This window comes from Corapipo altera, unplaced genomic scaffold (assembly GCF_003945725.1).
Source record: "Corapipo altera isolate COAL_440 unplaced genomic scaffold, ASM394572v1 24b, whole genome shotgun sequence".
NCBI classification, from domain to species: Eukaryota; Metazoa; Chordata; class Aves; order Passeriformes; family Pipridae; genus Corapipo; species Corapipo altera.
Window position 1 is genome coordinate 10,735,071 of NW_020884888.1, and position 20,800 is coordinate 10,755,870.

The window sequence follows — 20,800 nt, forward strand, 5'->3', positions numbered from 1 at the left end:
AGGAAAAAGATGGTGAAGTTTAAAAATAAAAGCTTCTGTGGTCTTAAAAATCACCTAATAAAACATTGGTTTATTGCATAGGTACACTAATCGTTTCTGGGTTTAATCATTACACTGGATATGCTTTTCATGTAGTTTTATAGAGTGTGTTCTCTAAGGTAGCTCATGAAAATCACCTTCACAGTCCATTTGTTTAGATTCTGCAGTGTGCATGAATGGAAACCGACCACCTCTGTAAAGGATGCGAATTGCCCAAATCTATCACTTAAGACTAATAATTCCCAGAAAAATGTGGAGAGTGATTTATTTCTTCACCAGGCTCATTACATTGCGCAATCTCTGGTTTTAGATGTAGATTTTCCTTTCCCTCTATGGTCCCCAAAGAGCCCCGTTATTTAACATGGCAAGTTACCAGTGTTACACATGGTGATTTATGAAATGCAACTCTGAAGTTATCTATAATATTCTCTTAAATATATTTTCATATTATCCTTCTCCTTTAACCTGCTTATTCATAGTTTTTTGAACTGCATCGATTATGCACACTCTCCCCACCCTAAATAAAGGACCATCTAGAGCCCTGAAAGCACCTTCTAAATCATTCTAGTTTTCTGTTAAACTTAGATAGTGAACACCAGGAATTGTTGTGAAAGTCTCCCCATCATACTTCATTGTGAATAAAAGGAAATGAACAATTCGAACTACTGATTCATTTTCTAAAATCTGTCCTTTCCTAAGCCAAATGGTAATGTGCTCATGTTAATCAAGGGAAGATCTACTTTGACAAATGATCCTTTTTCTGTCAAAGAGCATGCTCTTCATGTCACTTTTATGACATCTGATCCCTCTGAATAAGGAAGGCTAGTTACTGACTACGATGTGGACTTGTCAGAGAGTCCAAACAAGTCTTTTATAAAAGCAAGGAACTAGTAGGTTCATGAGAGTGCCAGAAAGGAGAGGATGAAAAAGCAGTTTAGCAATAGCAACAGCATTCTAGGTCGAATGGGTTTTGCAGAGGTCAGAGAGGCTTTTTCAATCACTGAAGAAAGGATTGTGGGAAAGAAATAGGAATAATAAAGTTCAAAATATTAATTCTTCTTGGTCTGAAAATCTGTGCTGTGTTGGTTCAGAAATTTTTCCTTTCTTGTTTGGCAGGTGGTAAAAATAAAGGTCTGAAATAGGAGAGCGTAGCAGTAGCAGTGGTAGTTTCCTCCCAGTCTTTCAAGAGTCATCAGACGTTTTAGGTAGTGTTGTTTTGAGAGAGAGACTTCACAATCATTTTCAGTATACATTTGAAAGGAAAATCAAACATTAATGCACAGACATTCACAGTTACTTTTACATGGAAAAAACAATAGAGGGACTGGAACACTCTTCAGTTCTCATTCCCTGGCTTGATCCTATCTTATATTGCCTTTGGTGTAGGAAACACCATTGCCAAAAAAGCTTTTGTAAAAGTTACAATACTTTTCTGTTGTGATATCAACTAACAACAGACAAGTTTAACCTCAAGGGAAGTGCTTAACTACCCGAATTTGTAAGGCAGGTTAAATGAGTCCACATTGCATTTATTTTTCAACCATATGAGGGTAGATCTAGGTAGCTAAGTTAACTGTCATCAGTTTGGGATTAACTATGGAAGTGCAGTGTGTATCTAATAACACTCCATTTGTAACTTTCTGATGGTATGTCTGGTGAGACATCCTCTGTGAGTCTTTTAATTTTTTTTGTTGGCTAGCGTGTAAAGGAATGGATTTACTTCTGTTTGCAGGGTTTGTGCAGTGAGAATAACTGCAATTAAAGAATCTATTGGAAAACATAGGCATGGGGCATGAGACTAGGAAGGAGACTGAAAATGTCTCATTGTGTGAGAACTGGGAGTCACATGCAGGACTGTGTGAGTCAGCAACGTGCCCTTACAGTGATGAAGCACTAACCACAGACTGGGTTGCGCTAGCAGGAACACAGCCAGCAGATCAGAGAAAATGATTACTCCCCTTTATTTGGCTACCATGAAGCCACATATGAGTCCATTGTCCAAAAGTGAGTCCAGTTTTGAGTTCTCTAAAACAAGGTACTGACAAACCAGAGGCACCAGAGTCTGGCAGAAGGCATCAAAGACATACATGAAGGTGCTTAGGCAACAGGGCTTATTCAGCCTGCAGGAGGGAAGAGCAAGGAGAATTTGAATGCTGTCTTGCATTGAAAAGAAAGAGTGAGCCAGACTCTTCTCTGAGATTCACTGCAAAAGGATAAGACTACAACAGTGACAAGTTGCAGCTAGAAGTTTTTTAGTTTGACATTAAAGAAATGTTCTTAAGTGGGAAAAGCATTAGACATTGCCCAGAGAATGATTCATGATTTTTTCCAGTGGTCTTCATGCTTGGAGATTTTCAAAGCTCAGCTGCTCAAGGTCCTGAGCTACTTTGTTGAAACTGGAAGTTATCCTTGCTTTGAGGAGGACATTGAACTAGGTGACCTCCAGAGGTTCTTTCCAAATGAAATTATTCTGTGATTCTGTGACCTAAATGAGCTGAACCAACATTAAGCTGCTCTACATCCTCACTTCGGAGGAGAGCTGGAGCTGCAAAGCATAGTATCTCTCCTTAGCCTTTCCTGGCCCCAGCTTCAGTTTCTGCAAGGCAGTTACAGAAGTTGGGAGAGAAGGAGTGCCTCAGGTCTCGAGCTATTCCCCCACTTCTCTCATACTATTTTTAGTCTATAACAGTGGGCATTTATTTTCTCTTTGTTTCTTTTATTTTTTTTAAAAAATAATGTATGCATGTAGGCTCAAATATGCTAAGAAGCATGTTGAATTATAATAGTTTTAATTATGATAGGGAGACCACCCATTCTTTCTCGTACTTTAACTACACACTGAATAGTCCTTAACACTTATTCCTGTGTAAAAGTTTTGGATTGATGAGCAAAAGGAGTAAAATGTCACAAGAACACATTGTACCTGTAGGAAAACTCTTAAGCTAATCTATGTTGTTTTCATTATCTCTGTAAATAATTGCCACCACAAATGTTTTCTTTTCCCATTTCTTCCATCAGCCTTCTTCTAAGTGTACGAAAAAAGTGCACAATTTTTTGACACTGGTCTTTGGTGATAGTCTAACTTTTTACTGCCCATACAAATAATTAGAACAGTGTTTCTTTCTCTTGCTAGAAGTTTTAAGTACTGTCATTGAAAGAATTATGTTCTTTTTTGGGGGTCATTATAAGAATTAATATTCTTTAACATCAAGAAGTTTGTAATATTTTTTTACAACTTCATTATAATAGACCATTTGAACTATGGTAAAGCAATTTTAGTCTATGAAAAGAAAATTTTTTGGCAGTGGAACAAATGATGAAAGAAATAGTAAAACAATTACCAACCTCTTAGCAAGAGTCAGATGAGCTAGAGGAACTCTATGTCTCTTAAAACCCTTGTGAAGTTCAGGTTACTCATCATGTAGGGGTGAATCAACTGTAACATCTTCAGAAATGCTGAAATGCATGTACTGTTTCTGTCATTATTGAATATGACAATAAACCACCAGCAGTGCTGTAAAACCAGAAGGTCACAGCACTTTCTGAACAGTTACGACTTACGCCCTGTGCCCATTGGTCTCAGAAGGAGTGATGGCTTGGGCTTTGCTGACTGATTTTGTGAGTCCAGGTGGGATATGCATCTATTGAACACTTAGGTCTGATTCTAGTCTCATTCAAATTCAATGATGGTTATTTTAACGGTAGTAATCAGTGAGTATTTTACCCATGGTAGTTTTTTAACTATTGAATTAAATCTTCATTTCTGAAAGTGCTGATTTGCATTTAAACAAGGTGAGGTTTATCTGTCTCCCCATCGTTGGCATTCTGTATGAGTAATGTGTACATATATGCGATATCAAACTGCATGAGTGCAGATATGACTCCTCTAAACTCAAAATTCAGTGTTTTCCTAATTACTTACAGACTACTGAGATTAAAGCAACAAGATTTCTTTTGTGTTAAACAAGAAGCTCACATTCTTTACTCATGAGCTCTTCTCTTTCCCTCTTGATGATCACGGGCAACATTCTTGCAAACAGACACCCCCCTCTGCAAGAAAGCCTTTGTAACGTGTGGTTGACCTAATTGTGCAGCGACAGCATTGCTGCTGCAAATCTGGGAAGATCCCTTCTACAGCACTCATTTGGGCTTAGCAGTGTCTGCAACATGAAGCAGGACATAGGTAAACAGCAATGCAGGGCATTGACGGACTCTCTCCAGTTTCACTTGTGGGTGAGATGACCCACGGAGATTTTAGAATGACTTGGAGACAGTGGGCCAACTTCTACACCCCTTTCAATGTCACGCCCCACCTGATGGCACTGAATGGGGTCACATGTTACTTATATATTTGAAAACTCAGTCTTCTGAGGTACAGAAGTGTTTCAATAATACGTTATCTGTGGCAGTTATTACTTGTGTGTTCAGTCCTGAAGCAGTTGCTGCATGCTCTTTCTGAAGCTGGATATGTCTGCACGAGGTTGTGATCAGAACCTGAAAGTGTCATAGCGTTATGAAAGAGAAAAGAGAAGCAAATGTTGAGATTTTTCTTTATTCAACCAACAAATAACCTCAGTAGCTGCCATCATTGTGATCACACTGCATTTAGTGTGTGGTGGTTTTCTGCAGGTGCATCCCCTCAGAGAAAAAAATATGCAAAAATTACAAGGCAGAATCACATCTACTACTGGATATTACCCTGTTCTCCATGTAAAATTAGAGAGTTTTATAAGGTATATCCTTACTCCTAAAGTCAAGACTACTCAGAAAAGTTGAGGTAGGCTTTTTTCATGTCATGTATTATTACCCAGTAATGCCCATCCATCTTCAGTTTGCCCCAGTGAAGACTTAATCAAGCATGTAGAAGGAAAAATAGTTCTTACTTAATCCATCAAAGAATGGCTCAGATTTAAAACAGGGGTGTTTTAGTGCTGCTCTTAGCTGAAACAAGGTTGTTAACATGACAGAGAACCATCATAGTCATGCTTTATATGTGTGCTTTCATGTTCAGACAAGTAGCCAACAACTCTGTTCAGTGCCATGCGTTAACTGTGTTAAAAATTCATGAATCTTCTCAGTGAAGATAAAATGGAAGTGCTATCAGACAAACTGATAGGCTTGAAGAAAGGGGGACATTTTGGTTTTACTTCAGTAGAAAGATATCTGTTTGTAGTTCTATGCTTCAGGATAAAACTGCCGTTGAATGAGAATGTTCTTATTCTGAACTGGGTGATTCGACTGCCAAGATCTAGACATAACAGGGATTAACTTGCACGTGGACCCTGGTAATAATAGAATTATTTTTCATTTTATTTGTCAATATGTGGGAACAAGGAGCTGGGGGTGGAGATCCTGCCACTGAACAGGGAGAGCCTTGAGTGTTGTTATTACTACAGTAATACCAAGTAGGGCCATGTGACCAAAAGGATCTAAATCCCTGAGCAGAAAGATGCAGGAAATAGTTGCAGGCAGGCAAGCAGAGGATGAGGAAATGGGAGAGACAGCTAGGGAGGAAAAGGCTGCCATCCTGGTGTCAGGATCTGGGAGTAGGTACTTTGTTATAAATTGCTGTGCCAGCTGTAGGGCAGAGGTCATTCATTGCATCGAGGTGACAACAGATCTGGCCCGTATTATATAGAAGTCTTTTACATCAAAGTATACTGCATTGTGCATTGCTTCAAAATCTTCCCGTGTGCTTCCACTCTTCAACTTCCACTCTTTAAATTGATTTCTTTGCTATCCTACTTTGTCCTGGTTTTAACATATTGTTGCTTTTACTAATGTTTTGGTGATGGGTTGTTACTGGGGTTTTTTTGTTTGTTTAAAAGCCAAGAAGGCCATATACTATCACTTGTTTCCTCACTGTCTGTTTTTTTGGGAGTTTATTATTTGATGTTCAATGTCAAATTATTCATATTTATGCTTCATGTTAGTGTTTTCCTAACTGTAGTTCTGTCATGAGCCCCAAATCCATTCAGTGACACATACTTAGTTCCTGTAATTGCCATTTTAAAATGGAACGATCTCTTGGATTAAATCTAGAATCTAGAACTAATGTTACAGAAAATAAGGTCAAAGAAATCAAATAACATTTCCTCCAAAGTTGCAATAGAGTCTTTGGATCATCTTCCATCATTAATACTGATGCCTGACAGCACTTAAAACTTTAATCATGATTTGCAACCTTATGAATTTTATTGCTTCTGCTGTCAGAAATCAATTTCAGTACTTAATGGCATCTTGTAACCTCAGTCAAGGAGAATGTTGGCTTGATTTTTATTCTAGTTTCACTCCAAGTTTCACTGCTAAGCTACACCCTTATAAAATTATTTCTGTGACATTCTTCAACAAAATTGTTTTCAGTTCTCTGACTTAAAGAAAATACTTTTGTGTATTCAAAATAATTCAGAAGTATTTCTCTCTGTTGATAATTTTTATTGAGCTGTAGCTTCATGTAAGCCTCAAAAAGTTGTAGATTCTGACCATAAAATACAGTGAAGTGTATATTTAATCTTAGTCATGCTTATAGACTTGGGACTACTCGTGTAATTAACATCCACCACAAGTGTCTGGAAGATCAGACCATAAAGTGATGTTTAATCTTTCTTTTGCTTACTGAGGTTGTAGAAGTGAATGGCACACACTTATAATTCCAAATTAAACATTTAGATTAGTCTTTATTGATTCCTTTTGATCAGGAGACATATGTTTGGGCTCGATTCTGTCTTTCGTCACTCAATAATTTCAGTCATTGAAATTATTGACCTTGTTGGGAGTTCTCCTTTAATAGTATAATTGCATGATGGAGTCTAGAGTACTTTTCTTAAGGGAAATCAAAAAATTGTATTTTTTACAGAAAGCAAACAAATAAACAAACAGAAAAGGGGGTAGCTCACAAAGACCGAACTAAAACAGAGTATGAGAAATTGTACTGTGTCTAATCTTCTCTCAAAATTTGCAACTTTTAATAGAATTGAACATGCAAAGGGCATATCCCTTGATCTCCTTTATAAGTGACTAAACACTGGAAAAGTTTCTACTTTAGGCTTGGCACTGTCTGCTTTTCTCTACATTTATTAGTAGATTTTATATGCTTTGAAAAATAGACAACTGTTATTCTCCCACTTAAAGCAAAATAAATATTGAAGGTTGGTAAAATAAATGACACCCAGTGGGCCAGCAGTAGATCTAGTTTACCAATTCAGTATCCTGACTGGGAAACACTGCCTGTTTTTACCTGTATATAGACTTCTTATTAGAAATGTCATTACCTGTTTGGCAAAATGGAAGAGGAGCAGTGAGATTATGTTGACAGAAGGAATAACAAGAGTGATTTCTTGAACCACATCATTTAAACTTGGGTCAATTCCCCAAGAAACTGTTCCTGGAAAGTTGTTTCTTCATAGAATTAGGGAAACTGATATGCTATGAAAGTTATAAAACCCAAATTCCACAGAACTGGCAGAGCAAACTGCCTTTCTAAAAGCGGAGGACGTAATTTTTGTCACTTTCAAATCATCTTTATCTTATATACAAATACTGAGCTCCCTCCTACTATTTCTAATGTATTTCATGTGGTTTTTTTCCAATTACAAAAGAATAGCTCTCTGATTTATGTACTGATGACTTTCAGCTAACTTTCCTTGCTGTATTTCATTTAGAGAGCCTGCTGTCTGCACATGATAATGTTTATGTAGTGGATGACACAGTTCTGGAGCTATCAGAGGTGGAAGAAACGGCATCAGAAAGCAGCTGTTTTGCATCTGAGGACACCACAGAGGACTCGGGTGTTGTGAGCTCCCCATCTGACATTGTATCTTTGGATTCACAAAATGACAGTATGAAGCTGAGAGACATCAAGCTGGTCAATGGTTACATGGACTCAGCTGAGGCAGATGCGATGTGTGGCACAGAGACATGTCCTGTGAAGAACACCTCCTGCGATAACGTGGGATCTGACAGTGCTCCACAGAGGTAAATATTTACTTGCCACCAGCTCTGTGAAAATATCTTGCGTGTCGTCCTGGTAGGGAATCACTTAAGAAAACCAATTTATACTTTCTTTTGCTCTTTCATAAACCAGTACCATTGCCAAGTGACTCCTCCCAGTGGAACACTCACTGCCAAATCCCCTCCAGTGACATACTTGTAGCAACAGGCAAAGGTCACTTTTTTGTTTGAACTTGTAGTTCATTTCTTGCAAAAGACCCACTGCCCTCCAGAGTTGATTTCTTCAAGGAGTCTGAAATAATTTTGTTACAGTTTGGTTTATTTTGTACTTCTGATAGCATCTGAAGTGTTTAAAATGTTACTATGTGTTGATCCAGAAAAATGACATGGAGGTCATATAATGGAAAATTCAAGCCAGGTGGAAAATGATTGTATGCAGTGAACTTTGGAGATTGGTTTGTGAGTGTGTGCATGCATCTATATATATATATTCACCTACTGCTAACCTGCACTGGCGTTACATCTTGGGGTGGTTTTTTTCAGCATATTTCCTTTTTTTGGTTTTTTTTTCACATAAACAAACATTTTTCTGCAGTTTTTCCAAGAAAATACAAGAACCTGGAATTTAACTAGGAACTGCCTTCAAACACAAATGACTCTGACAATGTTAGTTTGCCAAAACTCACATAGTTGGTGGCAGGGCTGCAAAAGGAACCCAAAATTTATAGGACTTTGCAAATACAAACTGGCTAAATAGGAAACTGTGCCTCCAGCAAGGAGGGTGGCCTGGAATATTGACAGGGATCCGCTCTGCGTGATGCTGCAGAGTCATGGAACGGGGGCCAGAAATTCCTCTGAATTCTCAGTTGACACAAAGCCTGTGCTTTCTGGTCTCTCTCCATTTAGCTGCTAATCTGTAGCCCCTTCATAAGGGTATGTATCATGACCTAGTTATTTCCTTCCGCACATTTCTGAGTGAGAACTTCATCTTCGATCATGCAGTGGGTGATAACTTAGGGATGAATTAGGCCAAAGTCAGTATTTAACCTATTGGGATGATCTTAAGGTTTTTCTTTATCCATTAGTATCAACAGGGACAAGGTCAAACCTCACTTAGATACTTGCTCAAAAACACATTTTTCTTGTGATTTGTCCTTTTGCAGTGTCTTAGGCTGTGAAGCAGTTTCTATTGGAAGGATTAGATAGGCTAGTATTGTAACTGCAATTAAGATTCCAGATGTGATCCAGAAAAGCAACCCATTAATTTCAGTACACTTAGATTGATCCTTGTGAGATAAATAGGCTATTCCACCTTTCCTCAAAATGCAGGGTCTAGACTGGCTAGAAAAACACACGTGCACATTCAGTGGGGGGAGGAAGAAGTTAGCATTTTGTTGAGCAAAGACATCAAAGCAAAGCCCTGTAATAAAAATATTAATAATCTACTATTTGGGGGGAACATTTTCTGGTTTTTTAACCAATTAAAGATTGACCATAGGTCATTGTGACACACTCCCTTCTGAAAGTCAGTATTCTCTTCCTTCAGCCAAAGGTATATATTCTGTATATTTAAATTTTTCTTTCCCACACAAACACACAAAATTTTTACTAGTTGGAAAGAGTGCACATAGAAGAGACAGGAAGACATTTCATTAGCTGTCCAGGAGGACTGTTGCTTAGGGGTCTTGCTGAGCGAAAGGAGAGGAAGCTGGAAGGATAGTATGCTGCACTGCTTGTTGAAGTCAGGGAGGTGGTAACTTCCCCCCCTCAGCTGTTGTGAGACCAGTGCTGTAGTTTCATGTCCAGCCTTGGGCCCTTAGTCCAAGAGAGAGATTGCCAATCTGGAGAGGGTCCAGAAAAGAGCCACTGAGAGGGCTGGGGCCCTGGAGCACGTGGGGTATTTGGGGCAAGGGAAGCAACTAGGTTGTTCACCTTGGGAAAGCAATGTGGGTTAGAGGGATCTGATTGCAGTCTTTTCTTAAACCAAAGGAAGACTACGAGGCTTCTCATAGGATATTCTCAGGAATACACACTGTGAAAGGACAGAAAGCAACTGGCACCAGCTGCCCTAAAGGAAATAAAAATTGAATATAAGGAGGAAATTCCATAAAATGGGAACTGTTGAGCAGTGGAAGAGGTTGCCCAGAGAAGTCGAGGAATCTTCGTCTCTGGAGATTCTCAGAACTCATGCAGGCAAAACTTTGGACAGCCTGGTCTGGTTTTGAAATTAGCCCTGCTTGGAGCAAGAGGTTGGACTAGGCTTCCAACTTATTTTTTTCTGTGATTTTATTGTGCTAAATATTGTGTATTTATCTAATATATCCATAATTTTAAAGGAATGATTTGGAACTAAAATAGGATACAGTTGTTGTTGTTGTTTGGAGAATGCAGTTGTTTTTCATAAATACTATTTATTTTTTAGGCTCTGGGAAGGCAAAATTTCTTCAGATCAGCTTTAGTGTATGGCAAAAACTTAACATTTGTGATGTATTTTAATCTTATGTCATCATCCACTTAGATTGACGTTAACAGTGATGCTGATAGTAATAACTTTTAAAATGTTATGCTCCGAATGTGCCAGTAATATTTGAACGTAAATCTAATTCCACTCCTAACCTATCTTTGTAGACAAAACAGCTTTGAAAATTGTGCTTCTCTAAATCCTTCTGAGGTCAAGTTACTAAGTTTTCAAAAACCACTTCCTAGACATAGAAGGAAGGAAAAAATAATTTTTTAAACCTATTTGCATGAAATTCTTTTTTCAATCGGATATAAACCAATTCTGAGTACAATTTTGAGTACATCCAAATCTGGAGAACATCAGTTTCTACTTCCACTGTCAGAACAGCTGCCACCCCACTAATAAAATGTGTTGGAAACTCTGAAATTGTACAAAGTTCTTTGATGAACAGGCTGCTTTCAGGACCAAACCAGCCTCTTAAGTCCCCAGACAAGTCAAAATGTGAATAATTGATACCGAGCTATACAGAGCTTTAAATATATTTTATAAGCTACAAAACTTAATGGAAGATTTTGTGCAGAGCTTATTCATTCCTTTCTGTCTTCTTCTTGGTACACTAGTGATCCATGTACCAAGATCTAACTGAATTCTAAAAGAAAGATAACAACAAAGAAAATTGGAAGAACATGTTGCTACTGTAAAGTAGCAGTGGTTAACAGCAGTGAATCTGAGTCCTCCTTGAAGCTGAGAACTACTGAAGCCAGAAATTTTATTTAGTGACTAATTTGGCCAAGGCTTGGGGAAAAAAGGTTAATAAGAGTAATGGAAACATTTAGCTTGTCATTTTAAATTGTAAAACTGACTAAAACTTGGGCTTTCCACCCAGTGAAATAACAAATTCCTAAGAATTTATAATGCTGTGTACTAAAATATTTTGTACTCTGTGGGTTATGAGAAGTACCGTTAAAGTAGAAGCAAATTATATTTAGAGTGTAAAGGGCTATAAAAAGATTCAGGTAGTATTTTACACATGCAAATGTGAAGAACTCAGTGAAGAGCAGAATCAAGTCCACAGTTCTTACCTGCATTTGGTCCAGAGGCTTAGCCTGTGCTTCAGGAGATCAAGAATATTTTACCATGTTTCTTACTTTAGTTAATTGTATGTTTAGCTTTAAATTAATTTTTCTTCAAGTTTCTAGAATTGTTTACTGGGTGTCCTGGCTGATCTCTGTGTGACTGATGTGCCTGATAGCATCAGAATATCACATCAGGTTCTTCGTCTGCTGAAGTCAAGGAAACTTGTGAGCATTTAAGAATACAGTCTTTGACATGCGATAGGTTTGTTAGCACATAGCAGGGTAATAGTATGTCCGAGTCAGAAATGACATGTACCACGGGCTTTGCACGAACAGAAATGATAGCCACAGCAGAGCTCAGTTCTCATTCAGTTCCCAGAGCACGGAAACAGAAATTTCTAAAAGTACATGGATTCTAGGGTTTCCAAGCTGCTCCATGGTTTTGTTTTCCAGTACATGGGAGCAACTTGCAAGTGCACTATTTTTTGTTTGATTCGGTTTGGTTTTAGGATTCTTCTTCAAGCAATAGTGATCTAAATACACATATTAATTAGCAATTAGAATATCAAAACAAGTGTCAAAACACTCTACCCTTAGCTCTGCCTCTGACCTGTTAAACCAACTTGGTCTCTCTGTCTGTGATACCCCCTTCTGCCACTGACTGCTTTTTTATGGTAAAAACCATAACACAGCTATCGTATCTCATGATACATTTGTACAGTACCTGGTGGAGCAGAACCCAGACCTCAGCTGGAGGTGCCGAGGGCTAAACCGTATAAATAGTTGACTACATGCAACGTTTGGCTGTGAATGTTTTAATATTAACTGCTGACTCTGAACATTGTACTACATAGTTCTCTTTATTCATATCCTTTCTTACGGTTGATGTCTCTGTGTTATGTATCTGTTCACCAAATTTTAATATATAGTGTTAAATGAGTAACAAGAAAACCACAGAGAAGCTGAAATGTTGCTTATGTAGCAGTAAGTACATCTCATGATCTCACAGTGTTGCAACCCTGTCCTCCCATACCCCCTCTTTTCCCATCCCTTGTGTGGTGTCATCACGCAAGCTCCTAGGGGCAGGGATCAGACAATTTTATGTGCCTATAAAGCATCATGCACACCTACTGTCTGGAGCTTTATAAATAATTACACATTAAAAAATATGTTAAAATTATATTATTAGGGATGCTAGGTCACACAGTCAAAATTAAGTAACTTTAATATTAAGGCTCTCTGTGTAACCTTAGATTCCCCCCTTTAACCTTAATTGCCCCTTTTGGACAGTATGACAATGTCTCTAAAGTTACAGTAGTACTCAGTTTTGTTTTATTTTCTTTCTAAGTTTCAGAGCTCAGTTAATAAAACAAATATACCACCATTCACTCAGTTCAAATGCTGTTCTGTAAACAGGACTATTTAATTTCCTTTTGCTCTTTTTATCTTTCTTGTCTCACTAGTATCCACGTGCCATGTAGGCTTTAATTCATTTCTCTGCACAGTGATCACATGATATGAAGAGGTGTTTTAGAGAAGGAGAGCTGATGGGCAGAGAGTCAAGGCAGAGTGATGAACAGTTACACCATGCAGGACCACATTTTTCAGAGGACTGAGTATTAAATAGCATTTCATATATCCAAATGCAGCTCTCCTTTTCCTCCAAATACAGTTCTTGGAAGACATTTAAACATTTTGGCTGAAATAAAATAATAGTATGATCACGGGCATGATATAAATTGTCATTTGCACTGTCACTGGCAAAGATGTGTAGTTTCTCAAATTTATAAGCAATTCAAATCAGGGTTTTAAAAGGGTCTTAGGAGTGGCTGATTCCACTGGTCTCTCTCAGAGCGGATAAACACTTTAAAATACAAGACCTTTTTTTAAATTTTGAAAAGGTTTTAAATGTACTAAAATGTTTAAAAATAAAAGTATTTTAAAATGTAAAGGGAACTTTGTAGTTATAAATCTAAATAAATACAGACTTGTGTGGGACAAGAAGATAAAGTACCTTCCAAAGGTCTGAAAGGGATTTTCCCCTCCCTTGAGCGTCTGTTTCAGTAGCCATGAGAGAGGAATATTTTTTCACGTACAGCTAGTGGAGGACATAGGGTGGGGGCGGGGGAACCCTCCAGAGATCAGTTCATGTTGTGAGTCTGGACAGAGATAATCCCATTTCCTCCCTTTCTCTTGGAAGAATTTGTTACCTTTGGCTCTGGTCAGGATTGCTGAAGCTACTGGGAGGAGATGAGTCCTCTCAGTTACCAGCCTGAGAAGTACTTGCTGTTTGCTACTAAACTCTTAGGGTTTTGATGAGTTAGTTTAAAACAAAAGCTTGAAACTATAGGGGTAGGTGAACTTGTTCTGCTTAATTTTCAATGCATTCAAATTCAAATGTTACAGGGTTTTGTATTCTACTTGGGAAAGACAGGAGAGAAGGAGAAGTCAGTAGCTGGAGAGAATTCAGCAGCCAAGCTGGTCAGAGGAAATAAAACCAGTGAGTAGCAGAAGGCAGGCAGGAAGGAAAGAGAAAAACTGCAATGAAAAAATAGCACTATATTTATGTATTATATATACCTCTGTGCACAAACACATTCTGTACAATTGCATGTCACTTGTAACTATCTCTGAGAAACAGGAGAAAGTTTTATTCTGTTATTTCTCTATAGAATAGATCTTATTTTAACTGGGTAGGCACATTTTACCTTTTTGAAAACTGTTTTAAGGACTAAGAAGGTAGAGAAAGGGTTAAAGTGACAGGGAGAACTTCAGGGATGACAAATTATTTATTAAGACCCAGATGTCTGACAGATTTGTAAGCCTCTGCTTCTTACATAGTTTTCCTTCCTTATCTTTGGCTTTCCCTTTCCTCTTGTTCCAGAAAACTCTTTAATTTTGAATACTCTTGTGCACTTTTTTGCTGGCAGACCTTCATGTAGCAAAGATATTAGGGATATTATGGTTAAGTAACAGATACTCACAGTTGTTATAGAACAAGAATACAGATTAGCCTTTCTGTTAAACTCATCCACTAGAAGAATGCTGTATACTTTGGAGCTGTAGAATATTTTAAATACTAGAGAGCAGCTTGAGTTGCTAAAGGTGTAGCGCTGTCTTCTGGAGAGAAAGGCTCTGGTCCTTGCTCTGTTTCTAATTTTTCGGTGTAAACCAAGAGAAGTTATATAACTGTGCCATCTTTTAACTTGCAGTGTTGTATTGCACAGGTGATATGGCTGTATTAAGATTTAAATCATGCTAGTCCACTTTCCTGACTGTTTCTGGCAATGCTGTCCGCCTGCAGCCTTTCCTGTTGAGAAGCTGTTGCCAGAGACCTGCGCGAGGAGGGGGTAGTGGGGGCATGCTTCCAGCTGTACAGCAACTTCCAAGCTGCTGCTTATGCAGCAGGACCCTGGAACTGACATATGTCATGGCACTCTGGAAGCTTAAAAACACCCTCATATGTAACAAGCTTAGAGATTTCTAGCACTAAAACACAAAACGATGCTATGCAAAAGCATTTTCATTCACTTTCTGTTTAGATTCTCGACCAGTAACGGTGGAGGAGAACTGTAAAAGGACCGTAAACTGAGCTGCTGTTGAAAAATTACTTCATTTTCCTCCTCACCTGTATTTGCAAGTTTTTATTGTTAGTTGGGTGGTAGTATATCTGCAGACACGGCTGGACCTGTGTATTACAGGATTGAAACATAGTTTAATTCAATCTCTGATCATTTTAATTCAGCATAGGTGCAAATGCAGCATAAAGGTCTTTGTTTGATGTAGTCCCACAGAACTAGACTAGACACAAGACTAGACACTAGACTAGACAATAGACAGAACACAAACTAAAAAACTTGGAATGGAAATAACCCTGTACCTTGCTCTCAAAAATATGTGCAGCTTTTTTTTATTGCTCATCTAAAAACATAAAAAGCAAGGTTATCTGGCATTCAACAGTCTATGACCATGTGCTTTTTCCCTTTCCTAGGTGCCTGCCACTTTCAGAAATCTTGCATCAAAGACAAGTGATAACTTGTCTATGTCACCAGTCCTAAGTTTGCTGTTCAGTCTACAACTTTTGAATTTTAACAGGCTTTGATTAAAAATTTACGCTCAAGTTCACAGGAGGCAGTAGAAATGGACAATATTCTTGGTCAGGTCATGACTTAGGTGACCAGAAAGTCTAGCACTTACACTAGCTACTCTCCTGCTGCTGTTACATTCCTTCCTTGAAAGGAAATGAAAAAAAAGTCATCTAGGGTAAGAAATGCAAAGAATAGAAACATGGTCCCTAGGATTGTATAAACCACTGGTTAATCTGAACACAGTTACGTACACTTTTGAAGAGTACTTTGTTACCTCACTCGTTGTTAAAAACAAAGATATAACCAACGTGACCTTACTTAATGCTTTCTTTCTGGCCTGATTGAATAGTTTTCAAAAAGCTTCAGCCATACTCCCTACTACTTAAAATCATTGAGCATTGCTCTTGTCTGTAATACCCACCTTGATATATACACAAGGTAGAAGCATTTCTCATTCCAGCATTTGTGTAAGAGGTGAATATCAGGGATTCATTTTAAAGTGAACAAATTTGGATACATACAGATGGATTAATGTAAGTCCCCAGTATCAGACTGGGAGGACTGTAAGAGCTGAGAGGAGAGCCTGGATGCTCCAAAGTCTAGTCTGGAGTAACCATATCAGGTTTTCCATGTTGGTCAGTCCCTCTTAGCTGCCCAAGACACATGTGAGAGAAGCTGAATGTTCTCAATGTCCACTGAACTACCTCATAGCTGTTATTACATTCTTGTGTGTCCTACTGCACAGTGTGCCTTTCTGTATTTGACTTATTTGCAATGGGTCTGTCTCCCTTCTCTTCTGTTACTACTCCCTAGTAACAGATTCACAGGAGCCATGTTCTCAAGTCTTTCAATGTACCTAGTACTGTGCAAAGAGTGAGATTTCAAGCCATATTTGGTTAACCTGAGACATTTCTACTGCTGTTTCTTCTTACCTGCTGCCACCCAGGTAGGATATGGGTTTCTCTGTCTTCCGTGTTAAGTCTACCAACCCCAGACAGATGTCTTGAATATCCTACAGCATTTAAAATGGCACCAGGTGCCTGTGTTTAGATAATTGAATGTCTTCCTTGGTCCTTTCTCTGCAGTTTGTATAGGTCTGTGTTTTACATCAACAGTTATGGTAGGAGATGTACCTCTGGGACCATATACGAGGTTCACCAGAACTCACAGGAAGTTCTCAGAGAAACTTGGGTCAGTTTTGTCATTTACAGACCCACAGCTAAAGTTACTCTAACCATAAAAAAATGGCAGCTTCTCTCATTTCAAATCCCCTGTCCTACAACTGGTTTGGGTTTATTTTAATGCAGCATTTCTAGCTAGTTATATAGGAGCGTTTTCTCTCCTTCTTAGAATGTAAACTTTCTCATAAATGTCTGTCTCCCATGGCACTAATTTGGTAAAATGCTGTTGTAAGTTTCATTTTGTCTCCAACTGTGCAAATGACTGCCGAGGAACAATTAGGAGTTGTAGCCTGAGCTCAGTGGAACATTAAATGCTGTAGTTTAGTAGTCACTTTGCTCCGTTCTGTGCTCTTGCACAAATCTCTGCTAATCTACATAAGTAATATGTGCACAGGCTTCCAGGAACTGCACACATTTGCCATTTCAAGCGTAGGCTAGATACTCACCAATGCTGTATTTTTAGCACCTCACGTTTTACCAAAAAGGCAGCATAAAGGTTATCAAGTTCCTCCCAAAGTCAAAAAAAAAAAAAAAGCGGGTATGGGAAAATGCCACTGGTAATGTTTATCCAGAATGTAAAACATGGTATCAAAATAAGTCATATTTTTCTTGGATTCTGACCAAAAGAGAGCTGTCAACAAAAGAAAAGTATATAGGGTTAGAAGGGAGGAAGGCTATGGAAAAAAAAATTTAGAGGCCCTTTTGTTTTCCTTTTCCTGTGAGAAAGAGTCATCTTAGGCATGTTTGTAAGTCATGTGAGCTACTGGAAACTACCAGACCTTCACCTCACAAAACACATATCCCATTTTAAAATCCCAGTGATAAGAATTTTAAGAAAAACCCTTGTGCCTAATCTATACCTTCAGGCTTGCTTTGAATGTGAATTTGGAGATGCATTGAACAACAGCTCTTTTAGAGATTTAGAAATGCAAAATCTGCTTTTGCTGAAGCTCCCTCTATGACAGCAAATAAGAATCCTTTCATTTTCACTGCATTGTTCTCTTTCCTTCAGAAAAATTCTGTGAATTGGATATTATTTTCCCAGTTGTCTAGATAAGGAGATGGAAGCAGAGACTGAGAGGCAAATTATATATAGTCACTGCATAAGTGCAGAGGATTAATGAAAGAGACCTCTGCTGACTGTTGTGCCCAGCAAAGAGAGGATAATATTGCTATCAGGTGTCATTGAAAGATTCCCACTGATAGATGTGAGAAAAGAACTGGTCAGTGCAATGGACCTACGCTCTGTGTTTGGTGTCCAGGAATGCTTGTTCTCATCCCAAATATGTTTTTCTAGATAAATTGCCCATAAAATTCTCAACCTAATAGTCCCTCTTTTTTCCTGTAAAAATCCCAGCACAGACAACCTTAGTAATACAGATTTTGGCTGTATTTTAGAACAGTCAGGACATAGACAGAAAAATATGATCAGGTACCAAAAAAGCGGTGAGCTGGCATGGCCTTTTTGGAATTATGTCGTGTAAAGTCCAAGGTTTTGGAAGTAACTTCTCCACAGTAACTTAGAGAAAGAGTCTCACTGTGTGTCTCTTATTTGCCTCCGGCTGTGTACAACTATTCCCCAAGACCAGCTTTATAAAGAAGAACGTGGTGTTTGCCTTTCAGACTGGATAGATCTTAGCTGGTGCACAGTTTGAGCAGTTCTCCCATTGAAAATGCTCTTTCTGAGTTTGCAAATAAATTGCTTTAAAATGCACTTGGAGGACTGCATTTTATAATCACTTTATAGAACTTTCCACTGTGAAAACATTATGAAACTCATTCAGTTCATTCTTTCTACCATCTTCAAGTCGAAAGTTTTGTTTGCCAGTTTTCTCTCCCAGTCTGAGTGCTGCAATAAGTTTAAATCTTCTTGTCAAATTGCTTAAATGAGTAATCTCATGGATTTGTGTATGTGTGTGAGTGTGTGCCTCAGGGTACAAAAGGACTGCAGTCTTACAGCACTAGTTGCCTCCATGGGAGACTTCAACTGATTTGTGCCACTGGTCTTGTAATCCATCACAGGGAAAACTCGGTTTATGATGAATCTTGCAGTGTGGGTGTTGAGCCTGAGCATCATTAGTTCACATTGGCTTGTGGGGATGTTCAAGACCCGACAAAACTCAGGTCAGCGGCAGATGTTGGAAGAAATTGTATTCCAGTCACAGAGTACTGTGTCTCCTTCTGTATTTAAGCAACCAGTGCGGAATACTGCCTTAGATTCCAGTTTATGAAACCACTTAGGCACACATGAAGCCTTGCTGTCTTGAATTAATCCTGTCTGGATGTCCAGGTACACAAGAATGTGTGTATGACAGTTTTGGAAGGCTTCCCTCAAGGTGTACTTTGTTGTTTTCATTGATCCCACATACCTGAACTCAGCTTTGTAAGTGCAAGGCAGTTCAGGTACAAGTAGAAGGATTGGGCTCCAAGACTACTACAAAAGACATGAAGGAGAGGTGAATGCTAAACAAATAAATAATGAAGTAAAATAATTAAATACCTGGTTCTTCAACATGTGCTTTCAGTTGCTCCTGGTATGAGCAAGGGAAAAATCAAACAATCAAATAAATAAAAAGGAATCTGCATTGTTGGACATAATTTAAATCAATGTCAGGAAACATTACCGAATTTTTTTTCCAATTAATATCTTCAAAGGCAGCAGATAAATGACATTTTCAGGCATTTTCATTTGTTTGCTAAACTACAAAAAAAAATGTATCATCTGTTACTCTTATCTGTGCTATCTGGGTTTGATCTTGAAAGGGGCAAATCTGCTTCACCTGACCAGAGCTAGTTTAAGTGTGGCTAGAATGGAAAATTACTTTTTCAACAGGCTAATCACAAGGGCAAAACTTAGATAGTATGTCACAGACAGCGATGCCTTAAATTCAGCTGAGATAACTGGGAAAAATGAATTGCCCAATGTGAAATTCTAGTTTTGATTATTTAGATAAAAACTTTCTGCTGGTCATGATTTTATTTTCCAGGTTTTTTCATGTTTTGTAACAGGTTGCCACACGTTGTTTTTCTTTTAATTTTAGTTATTTTTCTTGTTAGGATTTTTGTTGGTTTCATTTTCTTTTTCTTTTCTTCTTTTAATAAGCTAAGTCAACACTTGGCACTCATTTTGATTTCAGACTTGTTTTAGACCATTGTACAACTTCATCAGATTTCTGGCAAAATCAGGTCCCTTTTTATGTTTCATTAAAAGCTACTCTCAAAGGATTAGTTTCTCTTTTCTCCTTCCCTCCCACCCCTCAGGATGAAGAGCGATTGTCCAACAGTACATTAGCTGTCTTTATTTTCATTATCTTGCTATTTTTATTTGATTCAGGTGCAGATATATTGATACAGTGGGTGCACAGGATGGCTAGTGATCTGCCTTACAATTGTACGGATACGCAAAAACTTTGTCTTGGCATATGCTGTGTTTCTGCAGTCCAGCTGAAATATGTACTTCACAGTGAGGCTGAACCATTTCTTTGCAACAGGCTTTATTAATCCTAATTATTTGATTGCCAGCACACTTGAGTTTGCTCAGGCACCACCAAGATCCTTCCTAGTTGTGAGTGTGTCAGTATGGTGGTGTGTGTCTCTCAGGCTACATATTTTTCATATTTTGGGGAATGAGTTTCAGAATACCAGTGGAACCAAGGGGGGGTGAAATGATAATGTGTTTCAGAGCAACAGTGCAAAGCTAAAAAGTAGGGGAGAGACCCAAAGTTTTTCTCCTCTTTCCTGTAGCAGGCAAGATGAAGCAATAGCTTTGGCTGAGCATGGCAGTGAAGATACATTCATTGAAGCACAACTCCAGCAGACTTTGGCTGACCTGGATGAAGATTTAGAAGGTAGGAAAGTTACCTCTTAAGTGTAAAAGAGAGAGAAATAACCAGTAGATGCAAAATAATCAGTTGTACTCTGATGCATCCTCTGCATTTCTCAGTAAGATCACTAGGAACAACTCACGGGTCTGTGGCAGAATGTGGTCCACCCAAAGTGGTTGCT

At 38.4% G+C, this 20,800-nt stretch overlaps 1 protein-coding gene across 1 annotated transcript in view; it reads left to right on the forward strand.

Annotated features, from left to right (window-relative positions):
- The first annotated feature begins 4,099 nt into the window (after positions 1-4,099).
- LOC113947381 (protein cordon-bleu-like) overlaps positions 4,100-20,800 on the forward strand; it is a 29,363-nt gene continuing 12,662 nt past the window's right edge. Inside the window, exons 1-3 of the mRNA XM_027643885.1 lie at positions 4,100-4,222; positions 7,701-8,013; positions 20,540-20,643. Coding sequence (XP_027499686.1) covers positions 4,207-4,222; positions 7,701-8,013; positions 20,540-20,643 — 433 coding nt within the window. The 5' untranslated portion in view covers positions 4,100-4,206. The remainder of the gene's footprint in view (positions 4,223-7,700; positions 8,014-20,539; positions 20,644-20,800) is intronic.